The sequence below is a fragment of the Rhinopithecus roxellana genome, chromosome 7 (assembly GCF_007565055.1).
Source record: "Rhinopithecus roxellana isolate Shanxi Qingling chromosome 7, ASM756505v1, whole genome shotgun sequence".
NCBI lineage: Eukaryota > Metazoa > Chordata > Mammalia > Primates > Cercopithecidae > Rhinopithecus > Rhinopithecus roxellana.
Window position 1 is genome coordinate 124,810,192 of NC_044555.1, and position 24,702 is coordinate 124,834,893.

Below are 24,702 nucleotides of genomic sequence, written 5' to 3' on the forward strand. Positions count from 1 at the left end.
CACTTCAGCCTCCCGAGTAGCTGGGACCACAGGTGTGTACCACTATACCTGGCTAATTATTTTTTGTAGAGACAAGGTCTCACTATGTTAGCCAAGCTAGTCTCGAACTCCTGGGCTGAAGCGATCCTCCTGCTTCAGTCTCCCAAAGTGCCGGGATTACAGGTGTGAGCCACTGCACCTGACTATCTTCTACTCTCTGCCCATGGAACTGTTTCACTGAATGTTTTGCAAGTTTTTGTTGCATGGCTACTGTATGCCAGTCCTTCCCAGGCAATGGGAATACATCTTCAGGAGGGTGGTATCATAGATTGATGAGGAGTATGCTCCCTGGAGCCAGACATAGAGCCTGGGTTTGAATTTTGGCCCCACCTCTTCCTAGCTGTGTGCTATTAGTCAAGCTACTTAATCTCTATGGCCTTCAGTGTCTTAATCTATACACAAGACAATAATAGTACCTACTCATAGAGTTGTTGTGAAGATTAAATGAGATGATGATATAAAATGTCCACAATAGGCAAATCCATGGAGACAGAAAGTAGACTAGTGGTTGCCTAGGGCTGGGGAGGATGGAAGAATTGGGGAGTGATTGTTTAATGGGTATTGGGTTTCTATTCAGGGTGATGAAAAAGTTCTGGAGCTAGATAGGTAGGGATGGTTACATAGCTCTATGACTATACTAAAAACAATTGAATTTTACACTTAAGTGAATTGCATGGTATGTCTCAATAAATTATATCTCAGTAAAGCTGTCATTTTAAAAACGATTAAAGAATGCAATATACATAAGTGTGTAGAGTAGTACCTGGCACATAGTAGGTGTTCAGTTAGCGTTAGTGGTTGCTGTTGTTGTTAGCATTACAAACAAAATAGATGTGGCCCCGCCTCTCATGAAGCTTATGTCTTACAGATGACTGAGTGACAGGTGGGCACTACTCCATCCTATATTAGATGAACAGTTCAGTGGGCCCACTGTCAAATGCAGAGGGCAGAGAATAAAATTACAAGATCAGGGGCCTGGAAGCAGCTCTTCACAACTGCCTGTAAGGATTTAGTAAATGTCTATTTTTTGGAAGTGCAAATCACTTCATTCTTTTTTACATGCCACCTTCCTGAGAAGGAAACTGTTGATCAGCAAACTAAGATCAGGGGTTTGTTTGAAACAGCCCCTTTCAGGGCTTGGCCAAGAATGAAAATAGTCTCCCGTTGCCAATACCACCTGCCCAAGGCCTCTCGGGATCCTAAAGGGCCTTCTGCATCACCAGCAGAGAGAAAGTTCTGCTTCATTTGGTGTTGGATGTATTTTATTGTCTTCTCATTCCTTGGAAAATTCTTTGGAAACTATTTCAAAACTCTGTTAACCAGAACATTTGTCTCACACAGTCTCCCCATCCTCCCAACTTCATGCATAAGTTGGAGTATGCGAAATATTTTTATTCCTGACCTCAGGTGATCTGCTCGCCTCAGCTTCCCGAGGTGCTGGGATTGCAGGCTTGAGCCACCGCACCCTGCTAGATGTTCTGTTTTACTTGTTTTTGTCTTAGGAAGTAAAAGTTAATGATCTGTATTTGAAAGAGCCAGCTAAGAATGATATTCAGAAATAAATAGGACATGTTCAAATGTATGTGCATTTGACTTTATTCCCCCTGACTTAAAATAGTTTTTCTCCAGCCATACTTGAAGGTCAGTTTTTAAGCAGCAGTTCCTCATCTTCCTCTTTGCAACCAATGCTTTCCTCCTCCTAACACTTTGGTTTGTAGGAACTGGCAGCGAGCCAAGGGGGAAACTGAACTTGAATTTTTAGTTCAGGCCTCTGCTGAAAATAAGAAGCAGGAGGAGTTCATGGGATAGGAGGAGTCCTGGAATTGGATGGGTAGCAGTGATTCCCTGTCCCTAGAGAATTAGGAGGCCCCAGCCCCCGAAAATGTTCCATCAGTAAGGTATGTGCCATCCCCTTAGCTGGAGGTACACCACGATAACCTTCTAGCAGGCGAGGCATGGGTCAGCTTAGGGAAAAAACAACTCAAGCAAGTTTAACCCTTCCTTTCCTCCTCAGACCTGCTTTTATTGTTCCAACGTTTTGCTTATTCTGCACTCCCTGCATACTAGAATACTGGAAATCCCTACATTGCCCTATTTCTTGTTTAGTGGCACAGAGAGACCTCAAAGCTCATGAGAATACATGACTGTTAGGCTGAGAGTGTCCTTGCAGTGTGTGAGCACAGCCATTGTGCCTCTTAGATGTGCCAGGCAGTGGGCGTGGGAGAAGCTGAGCTGAAGCAGCCGAGGAAGTGATTCGGTGAAGATAGGTAGTGAGAGCTGATGCCCAGAGGCCTGGGCTGGGGGCCAGGAGCCTTGGGTCCCAGTCCCAGTCCTGGGTCTTTCTCACTGCAAGCACAAATGTGCTAACTTGCGGGTTGGCCTGGTAAGTGGCAGTCCCTGAGCCAGTGGACACATGGGGTTGTGTGTTACTCTGGACAAGTCATTCAACCCTTTGTCTTGGAGCCTCCGTTTTCTTATCTGGTCAGTGGGGATAATATTAGCTTCTCCTCCCAGGGTTGTGGGGAGGATAAAATCCAATAATAGCCGGGCGCGGTGGCTCAAGCCTGTAATCCCAGCACTTTGGGAGGCCGAGGCGGGCGGATCACGAGGTCAGGAGATCGAGACCATCCTGGCTAACATGGTGAAACCCCATCTCTACTAAAAAAATACAAAAAACTAGCCGGGTGAGGTGGCGGGCGCCTGTAGTCCCAGCTACTCGGGAGGCTGAGGCAGGAGAATGGCGTAAACCCAGGAGGCGGAGCTTGCAGTGAGCTGAGATCCGGCCACTGCACTCCAGCCTGGGCGACAGGGCGAGACTCCGTCTCAAAAAAAAAAAAAAAAAAATCCAATAATAGAGATGAGAGCATTTGGACAAGTTGAAAGTGCTGCAGAGTATAAAGTGGCATTATGAATAATGCCTGGGCCTTTTCACTGGGTTTTATAAGTATGAGGATATTTGAATTGCTCTGGTGTCATGTTTTTCTTCTTGCCTTAGTTGAATCTATTTTCTGGTATTAATTTACACGTGAAAAGAGACAATTTTTCTTGAGTTGGCCTGTACTGAGAATTATTTTCAGTTGTTGGTGCAATACCATTCACAGTGAAGTTATTTGAACAATGTAGTCTCCCAACTTGCAGAAGAGGCATTTTGTTTAATGCCGGTCTCTCCATTGGTGTTTGGGTACAGAGAGTATGGGGCCTGACTTTGCACCTTTTAAAATGACTTTGGGTGTTTATTCACTGGCTTGTGAATGCAGACTCTGTAGACCTCTTTAAAGTGATGGGGTGTGGATGCCTACGGGGATTAGCTGGGGCCCTGGACTCAGTCCAAAAGAACCCCCGTCGCCCACTGTGGAAGGCAGCGCACAGCCCCTTGCCCCTGGTCCCCTACTCTGGGCAGCTCATGCCTCTAGGTCAGAAACAGGACACACAGCTCAACCTCGGGAGAGCTTTCTTAAGAAGCGAAACTGATCTCAGACCTGACCCTCTACCTCTCCACAGTGCCGGAAGCTGCCCAGTGACCCCCAGGAATCCACCAAGAAAAGCCCCAGGGGGGCTTCAGATTCAGGAAAAGAGCACAATGGAGTCAGGGGAAAGCACAAGCACCGGAAGCCGACAAAGCCGGAGTCCCAGTCTCCAGGAAAACGAGCTGACGGCCACGAGGAAGGTAGGCCCCAAGGCCCTGGCCCTCTGGGCTGGGCTGCAGAGGGATCCCCAGGGCACGGTGGTGAGGGCAGAGGGGCTCAGGCGCTGACTCCTTCACTCTGGAAAAGTGAGACTTCTTCAGTGTGGAAAGAAGATATGATTGACCCCTCTGAAGTCTAAGGTGAGCGAGCAAGGATCGGGGCCCCTTCTGCTCCCCCTGGGTGCTAGAATAAGGCTGAAGGAAGTGGTTTTCAGACACAAACACCAGGCCCACAACACAGTAGCCGACCCATTTCCCCGCGATGGGTCTAGGCTCAAAGAAACAAGTTTAAGGAGAATTTAGACAAAAACCACAGAATGGGGGTTCATTATGCTGTCTTCTTTGGGTATACTGGAAAACTGCCATTCTGAAAAGATGAAAATCAATAGTTAGCTAGTTAGCTAGGAGAGTTTAGAGAAATCTTAAACGTTTATTGTCACTTAGGGACACACAGAATGTTTGGGATGAAGGGGCTGGTATGTATCCCTAACCTGTCGGTTTTGCCACTAATAGTTTCTGGGCACCCTTATCAGGGAGAGAATCCCCAGCATTCCTGAGCATAGGAGTCCAGGTTCATGGTCTTGCCCATCTGACATGACTATGACCTCCCTCTTCTGGTCTATTTTGTTTTGTTTTGTTTTGTTTTTTTGTTTTGAGACAGAGTCTCGCTTTGTTTCCCAGGCTAGAGGGAGTTCAGTGGCACAATCTCGGCTCACTGCAGCCTCAACCTCCTGAGCTCAAGTGATCCTCCTACCTCAGCCTCCTGAGTAGCTGGGACCACAGGCATGTGCTAGCTACTCACAAACATCTGGCTGATGTTTGTAGTTTTTGAAGAGATGGGGTTTCACCACGTTTCCCAGGCTGGTCTTGAACTCCTGGGCTCAAGCTATGTCCCTGCCTCAGCCTCCCAAAGTGTTGGGATTACAGGCATCAGCCACCGCATCCGGCATGATCTGTTCTTAGCCGTTTTTCTCTATTCATTGTCTCCTTGTTCCCATCTTCCCGCCTCACTCAATCCTCCAAGATTCACTGAGGTTGCCCTCCTCTGTGACCTGCTCCAGCTCAGTTAGAACTTTTTCTTTTTTTTTTTTTTTTGAGATGGAGTCTCACTCTGTCACCCAGGCTGGAGTGCAGTAGCGCAATCTCGGCTCACTGCAAACTCTGCATCCCAGGTTCAAGTGATTCTCCTTCCTCAGCCTCCCGAGTATCTGGGACTACATGTAGGTGAGTGCCACCATGCCCGGCGAATTTTTGTATTTTTAGTAGAGACAGGGTTTCACCATGTTGGTCGTGCTGGTCTCGATCTCCTGACCTCAGGTGATCCACCCATCTCGGCCTCCCAAAGTGCTGGGATTACAGGCATGAGCTACCATGCCCAGCAGAACTTTGTTGAGGTGCAGCAACCTCAGAGTCCTAAGGGCAGTGGGGCCTCCTACTTTCCTACTTTCTGGCAAACCATCAAATTGATACTGTGCACTGCCTTTTCTGGTATCAGCAAAAGTGACCAAACTCCCAGTTTTTTTTTTGTTTGTTTGTTTTCGTTTTTGTTTTTTTGTTTTTTGAGATGGAGTCTCGCTCTGTCGCCCAGGCTGGAGTGCAGTGGCCGGATCTCAGCTCACTGCAAGCTCCGCCTCCCAGGTTTACCCCATTCTCCTGCCTCAGCCTCCCTGCAAGCTCCGCCTCCCGGGTTTACGCCATTCTCCTGCCTCAGCCTCCCGAGTAACTGGGACTACAGGCGCCCGCCACCTCGCCCGGCTAGTTTTTTTGTATTTTTTTTTAGTAGAGACGGGGTTTCACCGTGTTAGCCAGGATGGTCTCGATCTGCTGACCTCGTGATCCGCCCATCTCGGCCTCCCAAAGTGCTGGGATTACAGGCTTGAGCCACCGCGCCCGGCCCAAACGCCCAGTTTTTAAAAACCACCTGGAAACATGCATTGTCTGCAAGAGACACATATGTGATGATCATGTAAGGGGACCAAATAAATGTAACCCAGAGTAACCACAGGGTAAACACAAACTCTTTCTCAATCTTTTCCCCTGAGCCTTATAGGTGGGCTTTCTGGTCTTTAGGCTTTGATTGTAACATTGCTGCCTTCTGTCCCCAAACCACACATCACTCCAGGTTCCTTGGAAAAGAAAGCAAAGAGCAGTTTCCGTGACTTTATTCCTGTGGTTCTGAGCACCCGCACGCGCAGTCAGTCTGGTGAGTGAGACTAAGGTGATGACCCCTCTAGGCATCTTCTGTGAAAAGAGAGATCGAAATCTGGTTGAGCAGTTTGACCATGGGCCCAGGTGTCGAGTTGGGAATTTGATTCGCTGTGCCACAATGCCCAGCTCCTTGCAGAGATAAGAGAGCCCTGGGTGGGGGCAGGGGACAAATAGTCCTCAAATATTGCCCACTGTTTGAGGACTATTTGTTCAACTTTTCAGAGCAGGAATTTGACATCTCTTGTTGGGAGCTGATGGTGGAAAGAGGTAAGGCCTGTGCCACTCAGGAAAGCCTGTTCAACTCCAAGCTTTGGCACCTCGTCATTACTGGGGCCAATCTCAGGCACAGACTTTTAACTTTTGACCTTGGTCTTAATGCCCTGTGTGACAGGCATCCTCAAAATTGGAAAAGTCATTGAATTGTCAGGGCTGGCAGAATCACATTTGGCTCCCTGAATTTGTATTGGTCAACCTCCAGGGACTAAAAGAAGCTAGCCCTTTCTAGCCACCACTACCTTCTGCTAGCCTCCACACTGGTATCCAGGGCTGGAGATGGTTGCCCCGTTCACCCAATTTCCATGCAAATTGGATAGAATGGAGAAGCAAGGTATAGTGTAAACTCAGTTATCTGACATTCTATTAACTAGCACCTTAGCACATGGCAAGTGAGGTGGTAATTGGGGCTCATAATGATGGCCTGGAGGCCTTGCAAAATCCTGAAGTGTCCTCTGAATTATCAAAGAGCGATTACATTACAGCCAGTTCCATTTTAGTGTTAAACACATTGTACTGTATTTGATTCTTTGGAAATTGGTGATTCCTTTGTGATCTCTATGATGATTCTGTATTAACCAGAATATTAGATTAACCAGAACACTTTGTTTTGCCTGGCCTATATAACGGAAAGTGTGCTGTTATTTGCTGTCTTTTAGCAGTCTGACTAACTTGAAGCTTTGGTCAAGGGCTACTTACTCTATTTACCTCAAACCATTTCTTTCTTCTGCTTACCTTGCTTGGGTCTGGGGACTGTTGAGTTAATAGCTGGGCCTTGGGAGAAAGATGGTGGTATCTCACAGCTGCTTCCGAGGAGGAAGGTGTCAAATCTCTTGTAGTGTGAAACCAGGCCAATTTAGGATGTACTTTTGTTGTTAGCAGAGTTGAAGGAAAGAGTGGAGAGAGAAAATGGCCTCTTGGCAAGGTGGCTGAGGAAGGCAGGAAAGGTATCATCCATCCTGGGGTGGTGGAGGAGGAGGGGGAAGCGCTTGCCCAGCAGTGAGGAACAGCTACAACCCGGTGGAGGGAGGCGCCTGGGAGGAAGCTCCACCCCTGAACTCTTGGCAAGTCAGGAGGAGGTGGGGTCAATTTAAGGGAAGTGGGCGTGCCTGGGTGCATTTGGGTGTGACCCAACCAGACTCTCACAGATCACAGGAAAGGGACTCCTTCTTGCTTTGCTTTTCTTGAGACTCTTCTCTTGTGATGATTCTGCTTGGCCTAGGTGGCTCTGTCCCCAAGATTGGCGGTGCCACAAAAGGAGTATGTCTTCCCTTGCCCTGTCTGAGACCCCAATTGCCCTCTCCTAGCCCCTGATTTCCCAGGGACCCGTGGCCCTCTCCTGCCCTTCACAAAATACTTGGCACCTTATAAGAGCTAAGCAAGCGTTTTGGGTGTGAATTCAGGTAACACTGTAACGTGGATGAGTAAAGGCGTGTGTTTTTAATACTTGATGTTGTCTGGTATATTGGACTCTGTAAAGCACATATGCGTGAAAGATCTTATTTGAGCCTCAAAACAGCCCTGTGAGGTCAGTAAGGGGAGAACAGTATCCCCATTTTATAGATGAGGAGACTGCACTGAAGGAACTTTCCCGAAGGGTACAGCTTATTACTGGCAGAGCCTGAACTTGAACCCAGACCTTCAAACTCCTAGTCCAGGGCATTCACTTCGACACCATGCTTTGTCCTTTGAAGAAGTACCTGACCATCCTCTGTACATCCCGTCCACAGGAAGCATCTGTAGCTCCTTTGCTGGCATGGCAGACAGTGACATGGGAAGCCAGGAAGTCTTCCCCACAGAAGAAGAAGAAGAGGTAACCCCCACCCCAGCTAAGCGTCGAAAGGTGAGAAAGACCCAACGGGACACCCAGTATCGCAGCCATCATGCCCAGGACAAGTCTCTGCTGAGCCAGGGTCGAAGGCACCTGTGGCGAGCCCGAGAAATGCCCTGGAGGACAGAGGCTGCCCGGCAAATGTGGGACACCAATGAGGAGGAGGAGGAAGAGGAGGAGGAGGGCCTGCTGAAGAGGAAGAAACGAAGACGGCAGAAGAGCCGAAAATATCAGACTGGGGAGTACCTGACGGAGCAAGAAGATGAGCAGCGGCGGAAAGGGAGAGCAGGTAAGGCTGGCCAGGGGCTCTGCTGTCGCCGCAGCCTGTTTGGCTTCTGGGAACCCTCGGGCATCTCTACGCCAGCCAAAGGCTTCGGGACCCAGAGAAACCCGGTGCTATGATCTCCAGCTGCCAGAGGGGGTCACTCAACTCCAGCTCCCAGCCTTTGGCTTTGGGTTGACATTGAATGAGTTCGGATTGGCCTGCAGGTGAGCGGAGGACATGAAGGCCCAAGCCCTCCAGTTTCTTATAGAAGTCTGAACCTGTGGGCAAGGCTGCGGTGACATCCTTGGCATGGGACAACTGGATACCAGGGAGTTCTCTGGTTGGCTTGAGGGAGTCGAGTCTTTTGGGAGGACGGGTTCTCTCTCCTAGAATCTTGGGTTCAAGAAGACAGAGGGCATCGGCTGCCTTTCCTGGGATACTTGCAGCCTCTAAGCTAAAAAGAAGTCCAGTGGGTTCTTCAAACCAACAGAAGAACTTCAAGTAGAAACGGGCACAGCATTGCTTTATCCGTTAAAGCCACAGTGATTATTCAGAGACGGAGTGAAGCTTTTAGGTGACCCAAAGTGGCATCATTTTTGTTGGACCTGAGTTAAGAAGGCAGGCAGCCCAAAGAGAAAACCAGGCTTTCTCTGATCACATCAAATGCTGTGATATACCATCCTGGAGGCACAGACTGTCACAAGACACTAGTATCAGTATGTTCCACTGAGTACTGTTCAGGCCCATTCCTATAGTGGATTTCTAAATGAGCAAAAAGCACATCTCTGGGTTTTATAAGAACACCTCTGTCTCTCACTCTCGTTCTCTGACCTCTACCCTGGAAGCAGCAATTGATTGCCTCCTACAATGTATTCATCCTGAGCTGACAGTAAACATCCGCTGTCTCCTTTTTAGCTAAAACTGAATAACCTCATATTGAGTGGGTAGTAGATTCCAGGTTTGCTATAATGCAAAGACGGCTTAACCTCATTTCCGGCTCTGTTTAAGTGGAGATATATATGATACCCATCTCTACATTCAAGAGAGTAATTGAGTTAATTTTCATCAACTATGTGACAGAGTGGGAACAATTTTCTCTTTCTTCTGCTAGAGCAATAATAGATTGGTCAGGAATAAGTTGTCAAGCTGTTGGCCTCAGCCACTTGTGTTAGGATGAAGAGGAGCTTTTGTGTATCACCTAATCTTCTCTAATGGCACCTGGTTTCCTAGCATGGAAGCTTCCTGTGGAACATATTGGCACTTGGAACCAGAAGGACCTTCAAGGTTGCCTGGTCCAGTTTGCCACCCAATGCAGAGATAGAGATCTCCACAGCATTCTTGACAGGTAGCCAGCCAGCCTTTTCATGAACACACCTCCAGTAATGCAGAGAACACCACCAATGAAGGCATCCTACTTGATTTGGGGGGAGCTCCAGTTGTTGGAAAGTAGGTCATTCTTCCTCCATGGATGTGTCTAAGGGTTTTGCATTGAGACAGCTGGATTTGGCACGTGGTCTGGTCACTTTCCTCCAGATCTGATGATGGCATCTTCGTGCAGGAATTTGGCAAAGGCCAAAATGAGGCAGGATACACTTCTGTCTGAGCCTCCTGACTTTCTTTTCATCCTGATTTTGGTTATGTCCCGTCTTGACCTGCGGAGCAGGTAGGCAGAGCCGCTTCCACTCACACACCTGCCACCTCCGCTCTCTGGTCCTTTGTAGGCTACTATAAAGCCTTCACTTCTCTGCAATTGAATAAACACCCGAGCCTGCCCTGCCCTGGATAAACAAGGTGGGCTGTTTCTTTGCCTGTAGCATTGAACACTGTAATATGACTTCTTCATATTTCCTGGAGTCCTCACAAGGCATGGTTCTATTCCTTCCTCTTTTGCCTCAGCCCACATGTGTTGCATCAAAAGCCCGAGTTTAGAACATTCTGATTGGAAGTGCTATTAGAGACTGTGTAGTACAGCAATTCCTGGACAGGCTATGAGGCCCCACTAGTGGGCTGAGGCTAGTTGGGAGAAAGGGCTGGCATGACAGCTGGCCTTCTAGGAACTGTGCATAAGCTGCAGCCAACTCCTTATGCTGGAATGATGGCTCCCACATCTGGATCTGCCTTTGGCAGTGTCACATGTGAGAGCCCATGTCAGGGTTGGGGGAGGAGAGTTGAGAACTCTTCAATCTCAGTCCCTTCATTTCACCAATTGCTAGGCATGGTGTTCATTTTGTGGGGAGGAAAACACACGGGCATGGGTCCACCTCAAGAGCTTGTGCTTAAATAACAGAATAATGATGCCTTACTTGTTGTAACACTTTTTGAAAGGGATTTTGCATGTATTACCTTATTTCATTCTCATACCACTCTTGTGATGTAGATTATATTCTCCCCATTTTACAGATATGGCAACTGAGGCTCAGAGCAATTAGGACTTGAGCCCAGCCAATCACGCAATTGACGGCCAAGCCAAGCAGCACTAATCTTGAGAGACGAGGCTAAACACACAATCAGTCGCCCCTACACACAGGGTTAGGACAGACCCTGTGGGATGAAGCTCTTGATAATGGAGTTCCCGGCAGGCCTTTTTGAAATTAGAATGTGCTTTGTTCAGCAAGCTGTGGCTAAATTAGAGATGTTACTGGTGTGTTCTAGTGACACCAGTGACTTGATTTTCACCCAGAAAGGGCAGCAGGTTTCTGCCCTTGACTGCCAGCTAAGTAGGCTCATGGTGCCTTCTAGTTTCAGGGAGTTCCTGTAGCTTTGATTTTTGTGTCCTCGGAGAGTGACAAATGGGGCAGTCAGGTGAGTAGAGCTGAGGCCATGAAGGCAGCCTTCTACCTTTTCCTCCCTGTTCCCCATGTACTTGATACTTAATGTCAGCAGGACCGCCAGATTTGCTTTCATATGGAACTGGAGAAAGAGACAAAGGGAATGGGGAAAAAAGTGAAAAGAAATTCTGATTTGCTCTGGGTAAAATCCTGTTAAAATTACCCTCATCTTAGGGCTAGCCAGATGGGCCGCCCCTTGCTGGTAGGGCTGGGAGCTGTCTCCTGCTTGTAGAGGAGGGACTTTGATGTTGAGGTATGGTGTGTTCATTCAAGAAGCATTTAGTGGAATAGTCAGCACTGCACTAGATATCGATAGCTGATAGTTATACAACTTTGCACTGCAGTTCTAATCCCCAAAGTCCTCTGATTCATCTTAGAGGAAGGCGTTGCTTTTCTGTGTTCCATTTCTTTGACGTCCGTTCTTTTCCTGTTTCTTGCCTTCAGATTTAAAGGCCCGTAAGCAGAAGGCTTCCTCCTCCCAAAGTTTGGAGCACCGCCTCAGGAACAGGAACCTTCTCTTGCCCAGCAAAGCCCAGGGGATCTCGGATTCACCAAATGGTTTCCTCCCAAATAACCTGGAGGAGCCAGCCTGCCTTGAAAATTCAGAAAAGCCATCGGGAAAACGAAAGTGCAAGACCAAGCACATGGCAACCGTCTCAGAAGAGGTAAAGGTGCGTAGCCATCAAGGGGTATTGTATAAGGTGTGTGTGTGGGAGGTGGGCAGAGGAGGCAGGAGGGAGGGAGGGATGGGGGGCTTTGGGGAGGATCAAATTAACCCATATTTAGTAAGGCATTCTCAAACTAGTTATCGAAGGGTTGGGGGTGGTTTTGAAGAATGGGAACTAAAGTTATAGTTAACTATAATTTCTGGCCCATGATGGCTTTTCCTCTACAATCTTTAGATCTTCTTTGAGTTAAGGAAGAATTAAAGAATATGGCAGGATGTTAGCGTGAGTAGCTTGTTAACATCCAATCAAGAAGCTTTTGTCTGGGTTTAACTTACTGGAAACCAATCATGGGACATTCTGAGTCAATCAAGGTAGAAAACAAGTTGTAGGAGGAAGGATTGTAAGGTCCAGACAAAGGTTGATTGAGGGTGAGGCTGAAGGAATTCCACTGGGGCCCAGGTTCTAGCTACTCCTCCCCTCCCCTGCTCCCCAGTTCGTTAGCTTCTCATGGAAGCATAGGAGCCAGTGAGTGGGCAGTTACCAGTCAACAGCCAGGCAAGCATTCCTAAAACCCTCATCCCAAATGAACATCTCTTTTGGGTCTGATGTTCATGCCATTGGTGTTAGGATGCATGTTGTAACCTTAGAAAAAGTCAGTCCTCAACCTGGGTGAACTTTACATTTGAGAGAAGTGAGGGTCCAGGTTCAAATGTATACTCAAATTGTATACTCAAATGTATACAAATATGTATTTGTCATTCACAGCCAAAAACAAAAGCCCATCTTCAGCTTGTTTTGGTGGTCGTGATCCTTCTTTTTTTTTTCTCTCTCTCACTCTTTTTTGAGAGAGAGTCATGCGATGTCACCCAGGTTGGAGTGCAGTGGCACGATCTCGGCTCACTGCAACCTGCACCTCCCGGGTTCAAGCGATTCTTGTGCCTCAGCCTTGTGAGTAGCTGGGATTACAGGCGCCCGCCACCACGCCCGGCTATTTTTTGTATTTTTAGGACAAAAATACAAAAAATCACCATTTTGGCCAGGCTGATCTCGAACTCCTGAGCTCGAGTAATCCGCCTGACTTGGCCTCCCAAAGTGCTGGAATTACAGCTGTGAGCCATCACGCCTAGTGCTTTGGTGGTCATGATTCTTACTGGGATCCCTGAATGGCACTGGCAAGAGATGGGAGCCCCAGGTGCTCGTCTCCCCTCCTTTCCCCTTCCCCCTCCCAGAACCTCTTTCCAGCTCAGACAAGACTCAAGCTTATTTCCTCATCTTGAAGAATGGAGCTGCTGCTTCTTGCCCTTTCTGTCTCACAAGGGTGCTTGGGGGAACAAAGGAAGCAATGTCTGTGACAGGCTTTGATAACCATAAAGTACTCTCCAAGGGTTGCTGTGCATCATTGTGCTTCGGGCGGAAGCAAGAATGAGGGAATAGAAGCATGGCATGGCAGGGTAGCAGTGTTCATTCCCTTGACCCCCCAGAGTGGGAGGACAGGGGCCCAGGGAAAGAGCAGGGAACTCTGGTCTGTGCCAAGCAGTTCATTCACATTATCGCTCTTAATTCCCACAGTGGCACTTGGGAGGTAGGCACCTTTATTATACTCATTTTGTAGTGAGGAAACTGAGGCTCAAGGAGGTTAAGGGACTGGTGCGAGGTTACTGGGTGGTCCTGAGTGATGCAGTTGGGATGTGAAATAGGCCTGTCTGCCTCTGGAGCCCTGGCTCGTTCCATATGTCTCTCAGGCTCTGAATGGGTGGCTTCTGTTTGTATCCGGGAGACACTGGGGGAGGGGGGCAGTTGGACAGAAAATGCCACCACCACAAACAGCACTGGGAAAAGGTGGGCGTCACAGGCTCCTGCTTCCCCTCCCCTTTCCCCGTTCCTCCCCAGACACTCAGATGGATGGCCCCAGCCCACACAAAGGTAACCAGTGCCCAAGATTCAGCAGCACACTCACATGCTTCTGTCTGGTTATTCTGCCTGGCAGTGTGTCTGCTGCAGTGTTCTCCTGGAGAGGTTGTTGCCCCTCCCCATGACCTTCCTTTCCCCCTCCCACCTTCCTTTCTCTCCCAGCCACCACCACCTGCTCCGGTTGCCCCCATGGCATGGGGCTTTGTAGCAGGAAGCAAGGGTGGGGGAGGGTGGGGAACGCTCCTGCAACACTAAAAGCGGGGCATTGGCCAAGGGCTTCTTCCCACAGGGGCTCAGAGCCAGGGGGAAGGAGAGGGGGGGAGGGGTCCCCCCACTTGTTCTTGCTCCTCCCCTTCCCAGGCAACTTGCCTCGCTGCTGCTCTCTGGTAACTTTGGCCCCCAGAAAGGAGAGTCACCCTTTGGTTCCTGGCTTGGCTTAGCGAAACCCTGGTACTTTACCCAGCATCCTCCAGTCCTGCCATTGTACACTCTATCCTCCTGGAGATAAAGCAGCATTGTACCCTCATAGCTAGTACCTTCCTGCTAGGGCTTGTACCTCTCTGCCCTTTCAGGATGGGGACTGATCATGGCTTCTCGCTGTCTTGGGATTGACCAGAGGAAACAAATGCCCCGAGCCCTCATCTTCTCTTCTCTACTGCTCCTTCCCTGACTCGATATCTTTTTAGGCAACTGTTCTGGCCATCCAGGGCTCTGTATACAGCTGGCTTGAAACAGGTCAACAAATATTTGTTGTAATAATGTGGCCAGGTGTGGTGGCTCATGCCTATAATCCCAGCACTTTGGGAGGCTGAAGCAGGTGGATCACTTGAGATCAGGAGTTTGAGAGCAGCCTGGGCAACATGGTGAAACCTCGTCTCTACTAAAAGTACAAAAATTAACCGGGCGTGGTGGTGGGTGCCTTTAGTCCCAGCTACTTGGGAGGCTGAGGCAGGAGAATTGCTTGAAGGCAGTGAGCCGAGATTGCGCCATTACACTCCAGCCCGGGTGACAGAGCGAGACTCTGTCTCAAAAAATAAATAAATAAAATAATAATAATAATGTGTCCAGCCCTGAGTTAAGTGCTGTAAGGAACAGAAAAATGATGACAATATGAACCCTATCCCCAAGGAGCTTAAAATCTAGCAGGAGAGGTGAGACTTATGCATGAAACTGGATGGAAAGAAGAAAGTGAGGCATCAGATTACGTGGTTTAGACTTGGTATTCTGGCTACACAAAGGAAGAGGGCCTAGAGTGTTGTGGAATATGGTAGAAGACAGAGGATTGAAGTGAGACCTTGATGTTCTGAGGGGTTTGGATAAGTCGGAAATACTAGTTATCTATTGGGGTATAACAAATGACTACACAACTTAGCAGCTTTACACAACAATAAGCATATGTTATCTCACACAGTTTCTTGGGGTCAGGGATTCAGGGGCTTAGCTAGACCTGGCTTGGGATCTCTCGTGAGGTTGCAGTCAGGTGTCAGCCAGGGCAGTATTCCTCTGAGGGCATGACTGGAGGATCTACTGCTGGGGTAGCTTGCTCGAATGGCTGGCATATTGATGCTGGTTGTTGGCAGGAGGCCTCCTCTCCCTGCCCCATGGATCTCTCCAATGGGCTGCTCAAGGGTCCCCAGGACACAGCAGCTGGCTTTCCCCACAGCGAGTGATCCAAAAGACAGCAAGGCAGAAACCACAGTGTCTTTTAGACCCTAGCCTCAGAAGGCACCTACTGTCATTTCTGCAGTCTCCTGTTGGTTACACGGGTCAGCCCTACTTACTGTAGGAGGAGGGTACATAAGAGCATGAAGATCAGGGGATCATTGGGGCCATCTTAGAGGCTGACTCCCACAGTCTACCCTCTGGCCTTCCCCAGTGATTCCTGTCTCTCCCACATGCAAAGTATGCCACCTCTCCCAGTGCCCCCCAAAGCTTCATCCAATTATAGCATCAACTCCAGGTTGAGAATCTCTTTTATTTATTTATTTATTATTATTTTTTGAGATGGAGTTTCACTCTTGTTGCCCAGGCTGGAATGTAATGGCTCTATCTGGGCTCACTGCAACCTCCGCCTCCCAGGTTCAAGTAATTCTCCTGCCTTAGTCTCCGGAATAGCTGGGATTACAGGTACCTGCCACCACTCCCGACTAATTTTTTGTACTTTTAGTAGAGATGGGGTTTCACCATGTTGGCCAGGCTAGACTCGAACTCCTGACATCAGGTTATCCACCCGCTTCAACCTCCCAAATTGCTGGGATTACAGGTGTGAGCCACCATGCCTGGCATTTTTTTCTTTCTTTCTTTTCTTTTCTTTCTTTTTTTTTTTTGAAACAGAGTCTCACTCCGTCACCCAGGCTGGAGTGCAGTGCTGCAATCTTGGCTTACTGCAACCTCTCCCTCCCGGGCTGAAGCGATTCTCATGTTTCAGCCTCCCGAGTAGCTGGGACTACAGGCGTGCACCACCACGCCCAGCTCATTTTTTGTATTTTTAGTAGAGACTGAGTTTCACTGTGTTGGCCAGGCTGGTCTTGAACTCCTGTCCTCAACTGATCTGCCTGCCTTAGCCTCCCAAACTGCTGGGATTACAGGCATGAGCCACCACTCCCAGCCTCTCCTAGTGTTTTGTGAGCACCTACCCTGTTCACTGTTCATTATCTCAAAGACCCTGCAAGGAAGAAAATGGGGCTCAGAGAGGGAGGGCCTTACCCCAGATCTTGTAGCTAGGGGATGGCAGAGACAAGGTTCAAACCTAGGTCTGCCTTAGATCTTTCTGCCACCCCAGGGGGGTCTGAGTATGATATGGGGACACAGTGTGATGGAAGATGGGAACATTCTGTGAGGGCTGGATGTGGAAGGAAGGTTTTTGCTATAAGCATGAAGCTTTAGCAGCTGTGACTAGTCAAAGATAGCTGGCCTGGCATGGTGGCTCATGCCTGTAATCCCAGCACTTTGGGAGGCCAAGACAGGCGGATCACTTGCAGTCAGGAGTTCGAGACCAGCCTGGCCAATATGGCGAAACCCCGTCTCTACTAAAAATGCAAAAATTAGCTGGGCGTGGTGGCACATGCCTGTAATCCCAGCTACTCAGGAGGCTGAGGGAGGAGAATCCCTTGAACCTGGGAGGCAGAGGTTACAGTGAACAGAGATCATACCACTGCACTCCAGCCTCAGTGACAACGTGAGACTCGGTCTCAAAAAAAAAAAAAAAAAAGATAGCTGTCTCATTTCTCTTTACTCTCAGAGTTTGCTTCTGCCTATTTACAGACAGGACTTGTAAAAGCCTCAATAAATGGTGATTGAGGCAGGTAAAGAAGGCATGCAGAGTCTTGAGAGAAGCTGGGATATCCCCTCAATCTCTGATTTACAATCCCCGTGGCATTCCTTGGTTTATGGGGTTGAGCATTTGAGCCTCTTCATATCTCCCCACCGGCTAGAAACTCACGGGAACCTGTGTTGATCCTGGAGAGACTTCACATGGTTAGCGCCTGGCCCAGCCTCTGGCCTCAAACCTGACAGTAGTCTCGGCCATTTGGGTTAGTGTAAGCAAAGTACAGCATGGACACAGATAAGGTGAGATGGCCTTGGCCGCTGAAGGCAGTGATGACCCTGGTGGATGGATAAGCTGCCTGGCCTGACCTGACCTAGGACTGTATCTCTGCTTTCCAGGGCAAAGGTCGTTGGAACCAGCAGAAGACACGATCTCCCAAATCTCCCACCCCAGTGAAACCCACAGAACCATGTACACCCTCTAAGTCCCGAAGTGCCAGCTCAGAGGAGGCCTCGGAGTCACCTACAGCCCGGCAGATCCCCCCAGAGGCACGTCGGCTCATAGTGAACAAAAATGCTGGTGAGACCCTCCTGCAGAGGGCGGCACGTCTTGGCTATAAGGTAAGGGAATTCTTGACCGACCACAGGGCGCCGTTGGTCTGAGCATCTATGAAGAAGCTTTTCTCCATGGGCTCTTCTGGTGCTTGAACCCAGGCTGTCCTTCGTCTACACCCCAGATTGCCCTGGGACTGCCTTACCCCTCATCACTCGGATCTCAGTGTGTGAGAATGCAAACTTGTTTGAATGTCAATTTGGGATAAATGCAATTGAAACAGTATCATGCAGTATATTCCTAGACCAGGAACGCAATTTTTGGATATCCACGTTGTCTTGAATTTCTCTGTATGGTGGTTTCCCAACTCAGAAAGGAACAAGGGGTGATTTATTGCTCAGTCTTCATCTCCTCCTCCAGCTTCCCCTCATTTCTGCCTCTCAGAGGGGCCAGGATCATGTCTGAGGGGTGAGGCTGAGCTAACCCCACCTTATACTACTTCCCTATAGATTAGAAAGAAGGCAAGAAAGGAAGCTGGCATTTATTGAGCACTTCTTTTGTCATGTTAAGAGCCTGATTACTTTATATTATTTAATCTTCACAGTAAGCCGAGAGAGTAGATTTATTATCCCCATTTTATAGGTGAGAAAAGCAAGGCTTTGCAGCGTTCAATGATATGTCCAAGATCACTCAACTACTACGTATATGAGTCTGAATTCAAACCAAGGTCTTTTGATTCCCAAGTGCCAGGGTAGGTGGAAGACTGACTCATTCACCATAATTCAGTTACACCTTGGACGTTTCCATTGTTCCCCACTTTTTGTTGAGTGTGTATCTTTGCCTCCCATATGGATTTTTCCTCAGGGTTTGCTCCTAGCAGTGGAGTTGCTGGGTTAGTTACAGAGTGTGCCTTTGGTTTTAAGGCTTTCCATCCCTATACCTGACTTGTTTCACACCAGCCACACTCCCAGCCAGACTGGTCAGCCCTGGGGAGCTGACGTGACAGTGTCTCACTGGCAAGCAGCCCATCTTTCATAAGCACCTAGTGTGGGTGCCTGGATAGCTGCCAAGGGAGACCTAAAACAAAAATGAAGACCAATCCCTGCCGTCAAGGTTAATTTAATTGTCTTGTACCCTGGGCAAAACCAGCAAACAGGAAACCATCGGAGGGGCCAATGGGACAGGGCTGGAGCACTAAGGCAGCCTGTCAGGGAGGGTGGAAGGAGCCCTCTTAGGCCTTGGGGAAAAGGCAAACATCTGCACTGGTGAGGAGGGTGGGAAGCCTTACACTTTCTCCCAGGTAAAGGAGCTTGACAGTTTCTATATACAGGCAGCAGCACCCCCGACACAGGCTGCACACACAGTCACTCTAGCCAGCTAGCCTGTAAGCTGTCAGGCAGAAAGGTGGAGTGGCCCATCTCCCCAGTGCCCCAGAGAGGACTGACAATGGTGTAGCTGTGGGGTCCGTTGTTTGGAAAGCCAGGCAGCCATTAATGCTGCCGGCCTCTCCCCTCCTCACCTCATTCACCCAGCTTCAGCCCATGCTAGCTAGGGTGCTGCAAGTCCCTGGGGTCCCACTTGTAGTCCTGTCATCATCTCAACCCAAGGAAGGCAGTCATTAAAGTGTGGGTGAATGGCAGTATTGGATTATCCTTTTTTTTTTTTTTTTTTTTTTTTTTTCTGAGATGGAGTCTTGCTCTGTCGCCTAGGCTAGAGTGCAATGGCGCGATCTCAGCTCACTGCAACCTCCGCCTCCTGGATTCAAGGGATTCTCCTGCCTCAGCCTCCTGAGTAGTTGGGATTACAGGCACCTGCCATCACACCGGGCTAGTTTTTGTATTTTTAGTAGAGAGGGGGTTTCGCCATGTTAGCTAGGCTGGTCTCAAACTCCTGACCTCAGGTGATCTGCCCGCCTCGGCCTCCCAAAGTGCTGGGATTACAGGCATGAGCCACTGCACCTGGCCTATTGGATTACCCTGATTTGAGGGGAGGGCTAGAACTGACTGTCCTGGCTTGAACACTGGTCCTGCCGAGACCCACACCCAGGGATAGTCCTTAAAACAATTGTCTTCCTTATTCTTGAATTGCCACCAGAAACTGTGCTGTCCACCGCATCTCATTTCCCTGGTCTGGGGCTGGCTTGCCAAGCTCAAGGAGTCGAGATCTGAGTGCTTGAGCTCTGGGTGGGTAGGTCAGCCTCTCTGAGGACCTCACCTCAAATACCACCACCCAGATGAGTGTCCTTGGCCATAAAAAAATGTCTTTCCAGGCCAGGCACGGTGGCTCACGCCTGTAATCCTAGCACTTTGGGAGGCCAAGGTGGGTGGATCGTCTGAGGTCAGGAGCTCGAGACCAGCCTGGCCAACATAGTAAAACCCCATCTCTATTAAAAATACAAAAATTAGCCAGGCATGGTGGTGTGCACCTGTAGTCCCAGCTACTTGGGAGGCTGAGGCAAGAGAATCACTCAAACCCGGGAGGCAGAGTCTGCAGTGAGCAGAGATCGTACCACTGCACTCCAGCCTGGGCAACAGAGTGAGACTGTGTCTCGGAAAAAAAAAAAAAAAAAAAAAAAAAAGAAGTCTCTCTGCTGCCAAGGAAACAGCCCAGAACTGGGGTGCTGGCAATGTTGGCTCAGGACTGATGTTGTTAATGAAAGATTTTGAAGTGTGTCCCTGCTATAAAGAGCAGGCTCTGAGACTCCTCAGATATTTGGGGAGCTTTGAGTCTCAGGGTTATATAAGTTCAAGAATTAGCCCTCTCTTTGCTCATGGAGTTGTCCCTGTCCCCACAGGATGTTGTTCTCTACTGCCTCCAGAAAGACAGTGAGGACGTGAATCACCGTGACAATGCTGGCTACACAGCCCTGCATGAGGCTTGTTCCCGGGGTTGGACTGACATCCTGAACATCCTGCTGGAGCACGGGGCCAACGTGAACTGCAGCGCGCAAGACGGCACGAGGCAAGAGGGCTACATCTCCCCCGAGTCCCGCCCTCACTCCCAGCTCAGCCTCTCGCTCAAAAGACCTTGCCTGTTGCTGTCAGGGCATGGTGGCTCACGCCTGTAATCCCAGCACTTTGGGAGGCCAAGGCGGGCGGATCATGAGGTCTGCAGTTCGAGACCAGCCTGGCCAACATAATGAAATCCCATCTTTACTAAAAATACAAAAATTAGTTGGGTGTGGTGGCACGCGCCTGTAGTCCCAGCTACTCAGGAGGCTGAGGCAGGAGAATTGCTTGAACCCAGTAGGCGGAGGTTGCAGTGAGCCAAGACCACACCATTGCACTCCAGCCTAGGTGACAGAGTGAGACTCCGTCTCAAAAAATAAAAAATAAAAAAATAAAAAAAATAAAGACCTTGCCTCAACCTGAACCTTCGTAGCACACCAGACTGCAAGTTGCAGAGAGGTCTTGACAGGAGGAGTTTTGGAAAGACTTCTTCTTTTTTTTTTTTTTTTTTTTTGAGACGGGAGTCTCGCTCTGTCGCCCAGGCTGGAGTGCAGTGGCCGGATCTCAGCTCACTGCAAGCTCCGCCTCCCGGGTTTATGCCATTCTCCTGCCTCAGCCTCCCGAGTAGCTGGGACTACAGGCGCCCGCCACCTCGCCCTGCCAGTTTTTTTTTTTTTTTTTTTTTTTGAGACGGAGTCTTGCTCTGTCGCCCAGGCTGGAGTGCAGTGGCCGGATCTCAGCTCACTGCAAGCTCCGCCTCCCGGGTTCACGCCATTCTCCTGCCTCAGCCTCCGGAGTAGCTGGGACTACAGGCGCCCGCCACCTCGCCTGGCTAGTTTTTTTGTATTTTTTAGTAGAGACGAGGTTTCACCGTGTTAGCCAGGATGGTCTCTATCTCCTGACCTCGTGATCCGCCCATCTCGGCCTCCCAAAGTGCTGGGATTACAGGCTTGAGCCACCGCGCCCGGCCCAGAAAGACTTCTATAGGCTCAAGAGGGAACCAGTTTAGGGCAGGAGCCAATGAGTTAGTTCCCAGATGGCCAGACCACATCAGTTACTAAGGGGAGGCTGCGGTTGTCTAGGGATCATCCCATCATGTGCAGCTGTCACCAGGAAGACCACTCGGCCTTCCCTCAACTCATCCTGGTGGGGGACCTGTCTCAGGCAGAATAGGATCTGGGAGGTTGACTTGAGGGTAATATCCAGATTTGATTTTTAAAATTTGATCTCTAGACACTATAAGAAAAATATACCTGCTGTGTCTTGGAGAAATTGTACCCATTCTCCTCTGTTCTACCAGAGAGCCTACTTCCTGGGCAACTTAGAGACAGGAGCTGCAGATGCAGGAGGGGGCTCCACTTGGGTTCTGCCTGGCGTGTGGAACCATTCTGCTCATCTCTGCTCTCAGGGAGTCACCCAGGGCCTTCAGTTCGTATTCCTCTACAGCTGCCCCCCACCGTTTTTTTTTTTTTTTTTTTTTTTTTGAGATGGAGTCTCGCTCTGTTGCCCCGGCTGGTATGCAGTGGCACACTCTTGGCTCACTGTAACCTCTGCCTCCCGGGTTCAAGGGATTCTCCTGCCTCAGCCTTCCAAGTAGCTGGGACTATGGGTGCCCACCATGACGCCCGGCTAATTTTTGTATTTTTAGTAGAAATGGGGTTTCACCATTTTGGCCAGGCTGGTCTCAAACTCTTGACCTCAAGTGATCCACCCGCTTCGGCCTCCCGAAGTGCTGGGATGACAGGCGTGAGCCACCGCGCCCGGCTCCCTGCAGCTGCCTGAACTCTATTATAGGTCAAGGACCCATTCTCTAGTGAACTCCACAACTACCAATAGAGCTCCACTGTGCCATGGGAACTGTCCCAAGATGTCGGGGGAACGTCAGAGAGAGAGTAATGGCAGGGAGGAAAAGGGGGTGCAGAGAGAGGAGGAGTTGGGGAGATGGTAGTGGAGAGTGGCAAGGCGGTTCCCCTGTCCTAAGTCTTAAACCATATTACGCCAAGGTTACCTGGGATCAGCTCAGTTTTTTCCCCTGGTGCGGTAGCCTTAAGTCTAGACACCCCAGTTCCCACTTGGGCCCTGTTATCCTCATCCTGTATCACCTCCACAGGCCAGTTCATGACGCGGTGGTCAACGACAACCTGGAGACCATCTGGCTCCTGCTGTCCTATGGGGCCGATCCCACACTGGCTACCTACTCGGGTCAGACAGCCATGAAGCTGGCCAGCAGCGACACCATGAAGCGCTTTCTCAGTGGTAAGTGTGGTCCAGACTTGACACTGTTGTCCTCGGGGCCAGCCTCTGATTCCTGAACTTGTGAGGACATCCTCTTCATCTCCTTCCACCTTGAACAGCTCCCATGAGGGCCATCTGCACTCTTCACCTGCTTTCCTTCAAAGATCTCAAGAATCTCAGTTTGCTGGAAAAAGTCCAAAGGCTACTTCCCCTTATCCCCTTACTGCAAGTGTGTGCGTCCTCTTCAGGGCCCTGGGAGCCCACAGGGAACTATTTCGTAGATAGGGATCTAGGGTGGGCCTCTGTGTGGGGGCAGCAGCCCCACTAGCAGACCTAGCTGGGGGACAGAATGTGTTGACCTGTGCTTTGAATGGGATGTCAGTTGCAACGAAGTGATACTTAGCATTTTGCTTATGTGTTTGCAATTTCTTGCTTGTGATCAAAGTAGAACCCCTGGGACGCTTCCCGAAGCTTCATTCTTTACAGCCCTTGCCTGTGGGAACTGTGGTGTTCCCTCTGCATCCCAGGGTCCCCCTTTCTTCCATTCCTTTCTTTTCCTCCCTCACCTGCCCCTTCTGGAAAGTGTCTGGTGTTGAGGCCCATGGCAAGGACCACAAGCCAACATGCATTTATTTTCTTATTAGTGGATAGCAGCTGTTTGTCTGCAGTTAGATAGCTCTACTGAGTTGGGCAGGGGGAGGAGGGAAGGAGGGGAGACTAGCTTGGGCATGCTCAGTAGGAATCTCCTCAGACTTGACCTCTGAATAAAGGAACCCCGCCTCTTATTGACATCACAGTTTGGCCCTTGCTCTAGCAGTGACTTCTTCAGACTGCCTGAGCTGCAGAGCAGCTGGGAGTTTATCTCTGAACCTCCTTGGAGGCTGCAGTGTTTGTATTATGGTTAGAACCCCTCTCTGGCCAGGAGCCAACAGGACTAAGGATTGGCCCAAGGCTGCTCCCTCTTCTCACCCAGGCTTTGGCGCTAGTTAGTCCCGAACCACTACACCCCCAGATATATGGTTCCAGGCTCCCAACCAGGGGCTCATTTGTTTATCCAACAAAGGTTAAGTAGTTGATGATGGAGGAAGAAACAAAGAGGACCTAACTAAAGGCTCTTATGGAAGGCGAGGACTAGATGGGGGTGAGGGGGACTAATGGGAGGCTGTTGCGGGAGATCTTGACTTCTGCTCAGCCAGCCTCCACCCAGGTCTCAGTTGAGCTGACTGAACCTTGGAGCACAGGCCTCAGGCCTGTACAGCCTGACTAGCCTCTCCCAGGCCGGGGACAGGATGGCTGCCTTTTCTGTTTTCCCTCCCTCCAGCTCTGGGTTCCCAAGCCCCTGTCCTTGAGAGGCAGAGCAGCCTTGGAATGTTCATTCAGTCATTTGTCCTGGGCCAGTGGTGACTGTTGCTCCCCTTAGCTGAACCATCCCTAGGGGTGCAGGGCTCGGGGCAAGCCACCATTGGTGGCTCCCTCCCACATACTGTGTACACATGCACTCTCTCTTAGACACATACACGTGCTATCTGCACTCCACTAGATTCCCAGGAAAATCTGAGACCAGCAAGCATCCAGAGCATCTTGATATGACAAAGGCACCACACGCAACTCTGTCTTTGAGAAACTGGTCTAGTCCCAAGGCCTCCTGAGGCTAGAAACTGCTGTCCTGAGGTTCTCGGGGCTCCTAGATCTAAATAACACTCTGACCACCTTAGTAAGCAGATGAACTCTTTGCTTCCCCAATCCCTTCTCCAAAACCCCAAAGGAGTTGGAATGTGGAGAACATTTTAAGCAGTTAAAAAATGAGAAATAGGCCGGGTGCAGTGGCTTATGCCTGTGGTCCCAGCACTTTGGGAGGCTGAGGTGGGAGAATTGCTTGAGGCCAGGAGTTTGAGACCAGCCTGGGCAACATACGGAGACCTTGTCTCTACAAAAAAGAAATTAAAAAATTAGCCAGGTATGGTGACTGCACTCCAGCCTGGGCAACAGAG

General features: G+C 49.6%; 1 protein-coding gene across 6 annotated transcripts in view; it reads left to right on the forward strand.

Moving 5' to 3' along the window:
- The window catches only part of BCORL1 (BCL6 corepressor like 1), a 79,286-nt gene that overhangs the window by 37,705 nt on the left and 16,879 nt on the right, over window positions 1-24,702 (forward strand). For 4 of the 6 annotated variants that reach the window (XM_030934465.1, XM_030934468.1, XM_030934464.1 and 1 more), the window contains 7 exons: window positions 3,541-3,706; window positions 5,847-5,927; window positions 7,936-8,325; window positions 11,574-11,800; window positions 17,375-17,596; window positions 20,323-20,489; window positions 22,587-22,732. In XM_030934465.1, the coding sequence (XP_030790325.1) occupies window positions 3,541-3,706; window positions 5,847-5,927; window positions 7,936-8,325; window positions 11,574-11,800; window positions 17,375-17,596; window positions 20,323-20,489; window positions 22,587-22,732 (1,399 nt within the window). The remainder of the gene's footprint in view (window positions 1-3,540; window positions 3,707-5,846; window positions 5,928-7,935; window positions 8,326-11,573; window positions 11,801-17,374; window positions 17,597-20,322; window positions 20,490-22,586; window positions 22,733-24,702) is intronic. The other 2 variants (XM_030934467.1, XM_030934470.1) reach the window with 2 other exon arrangements.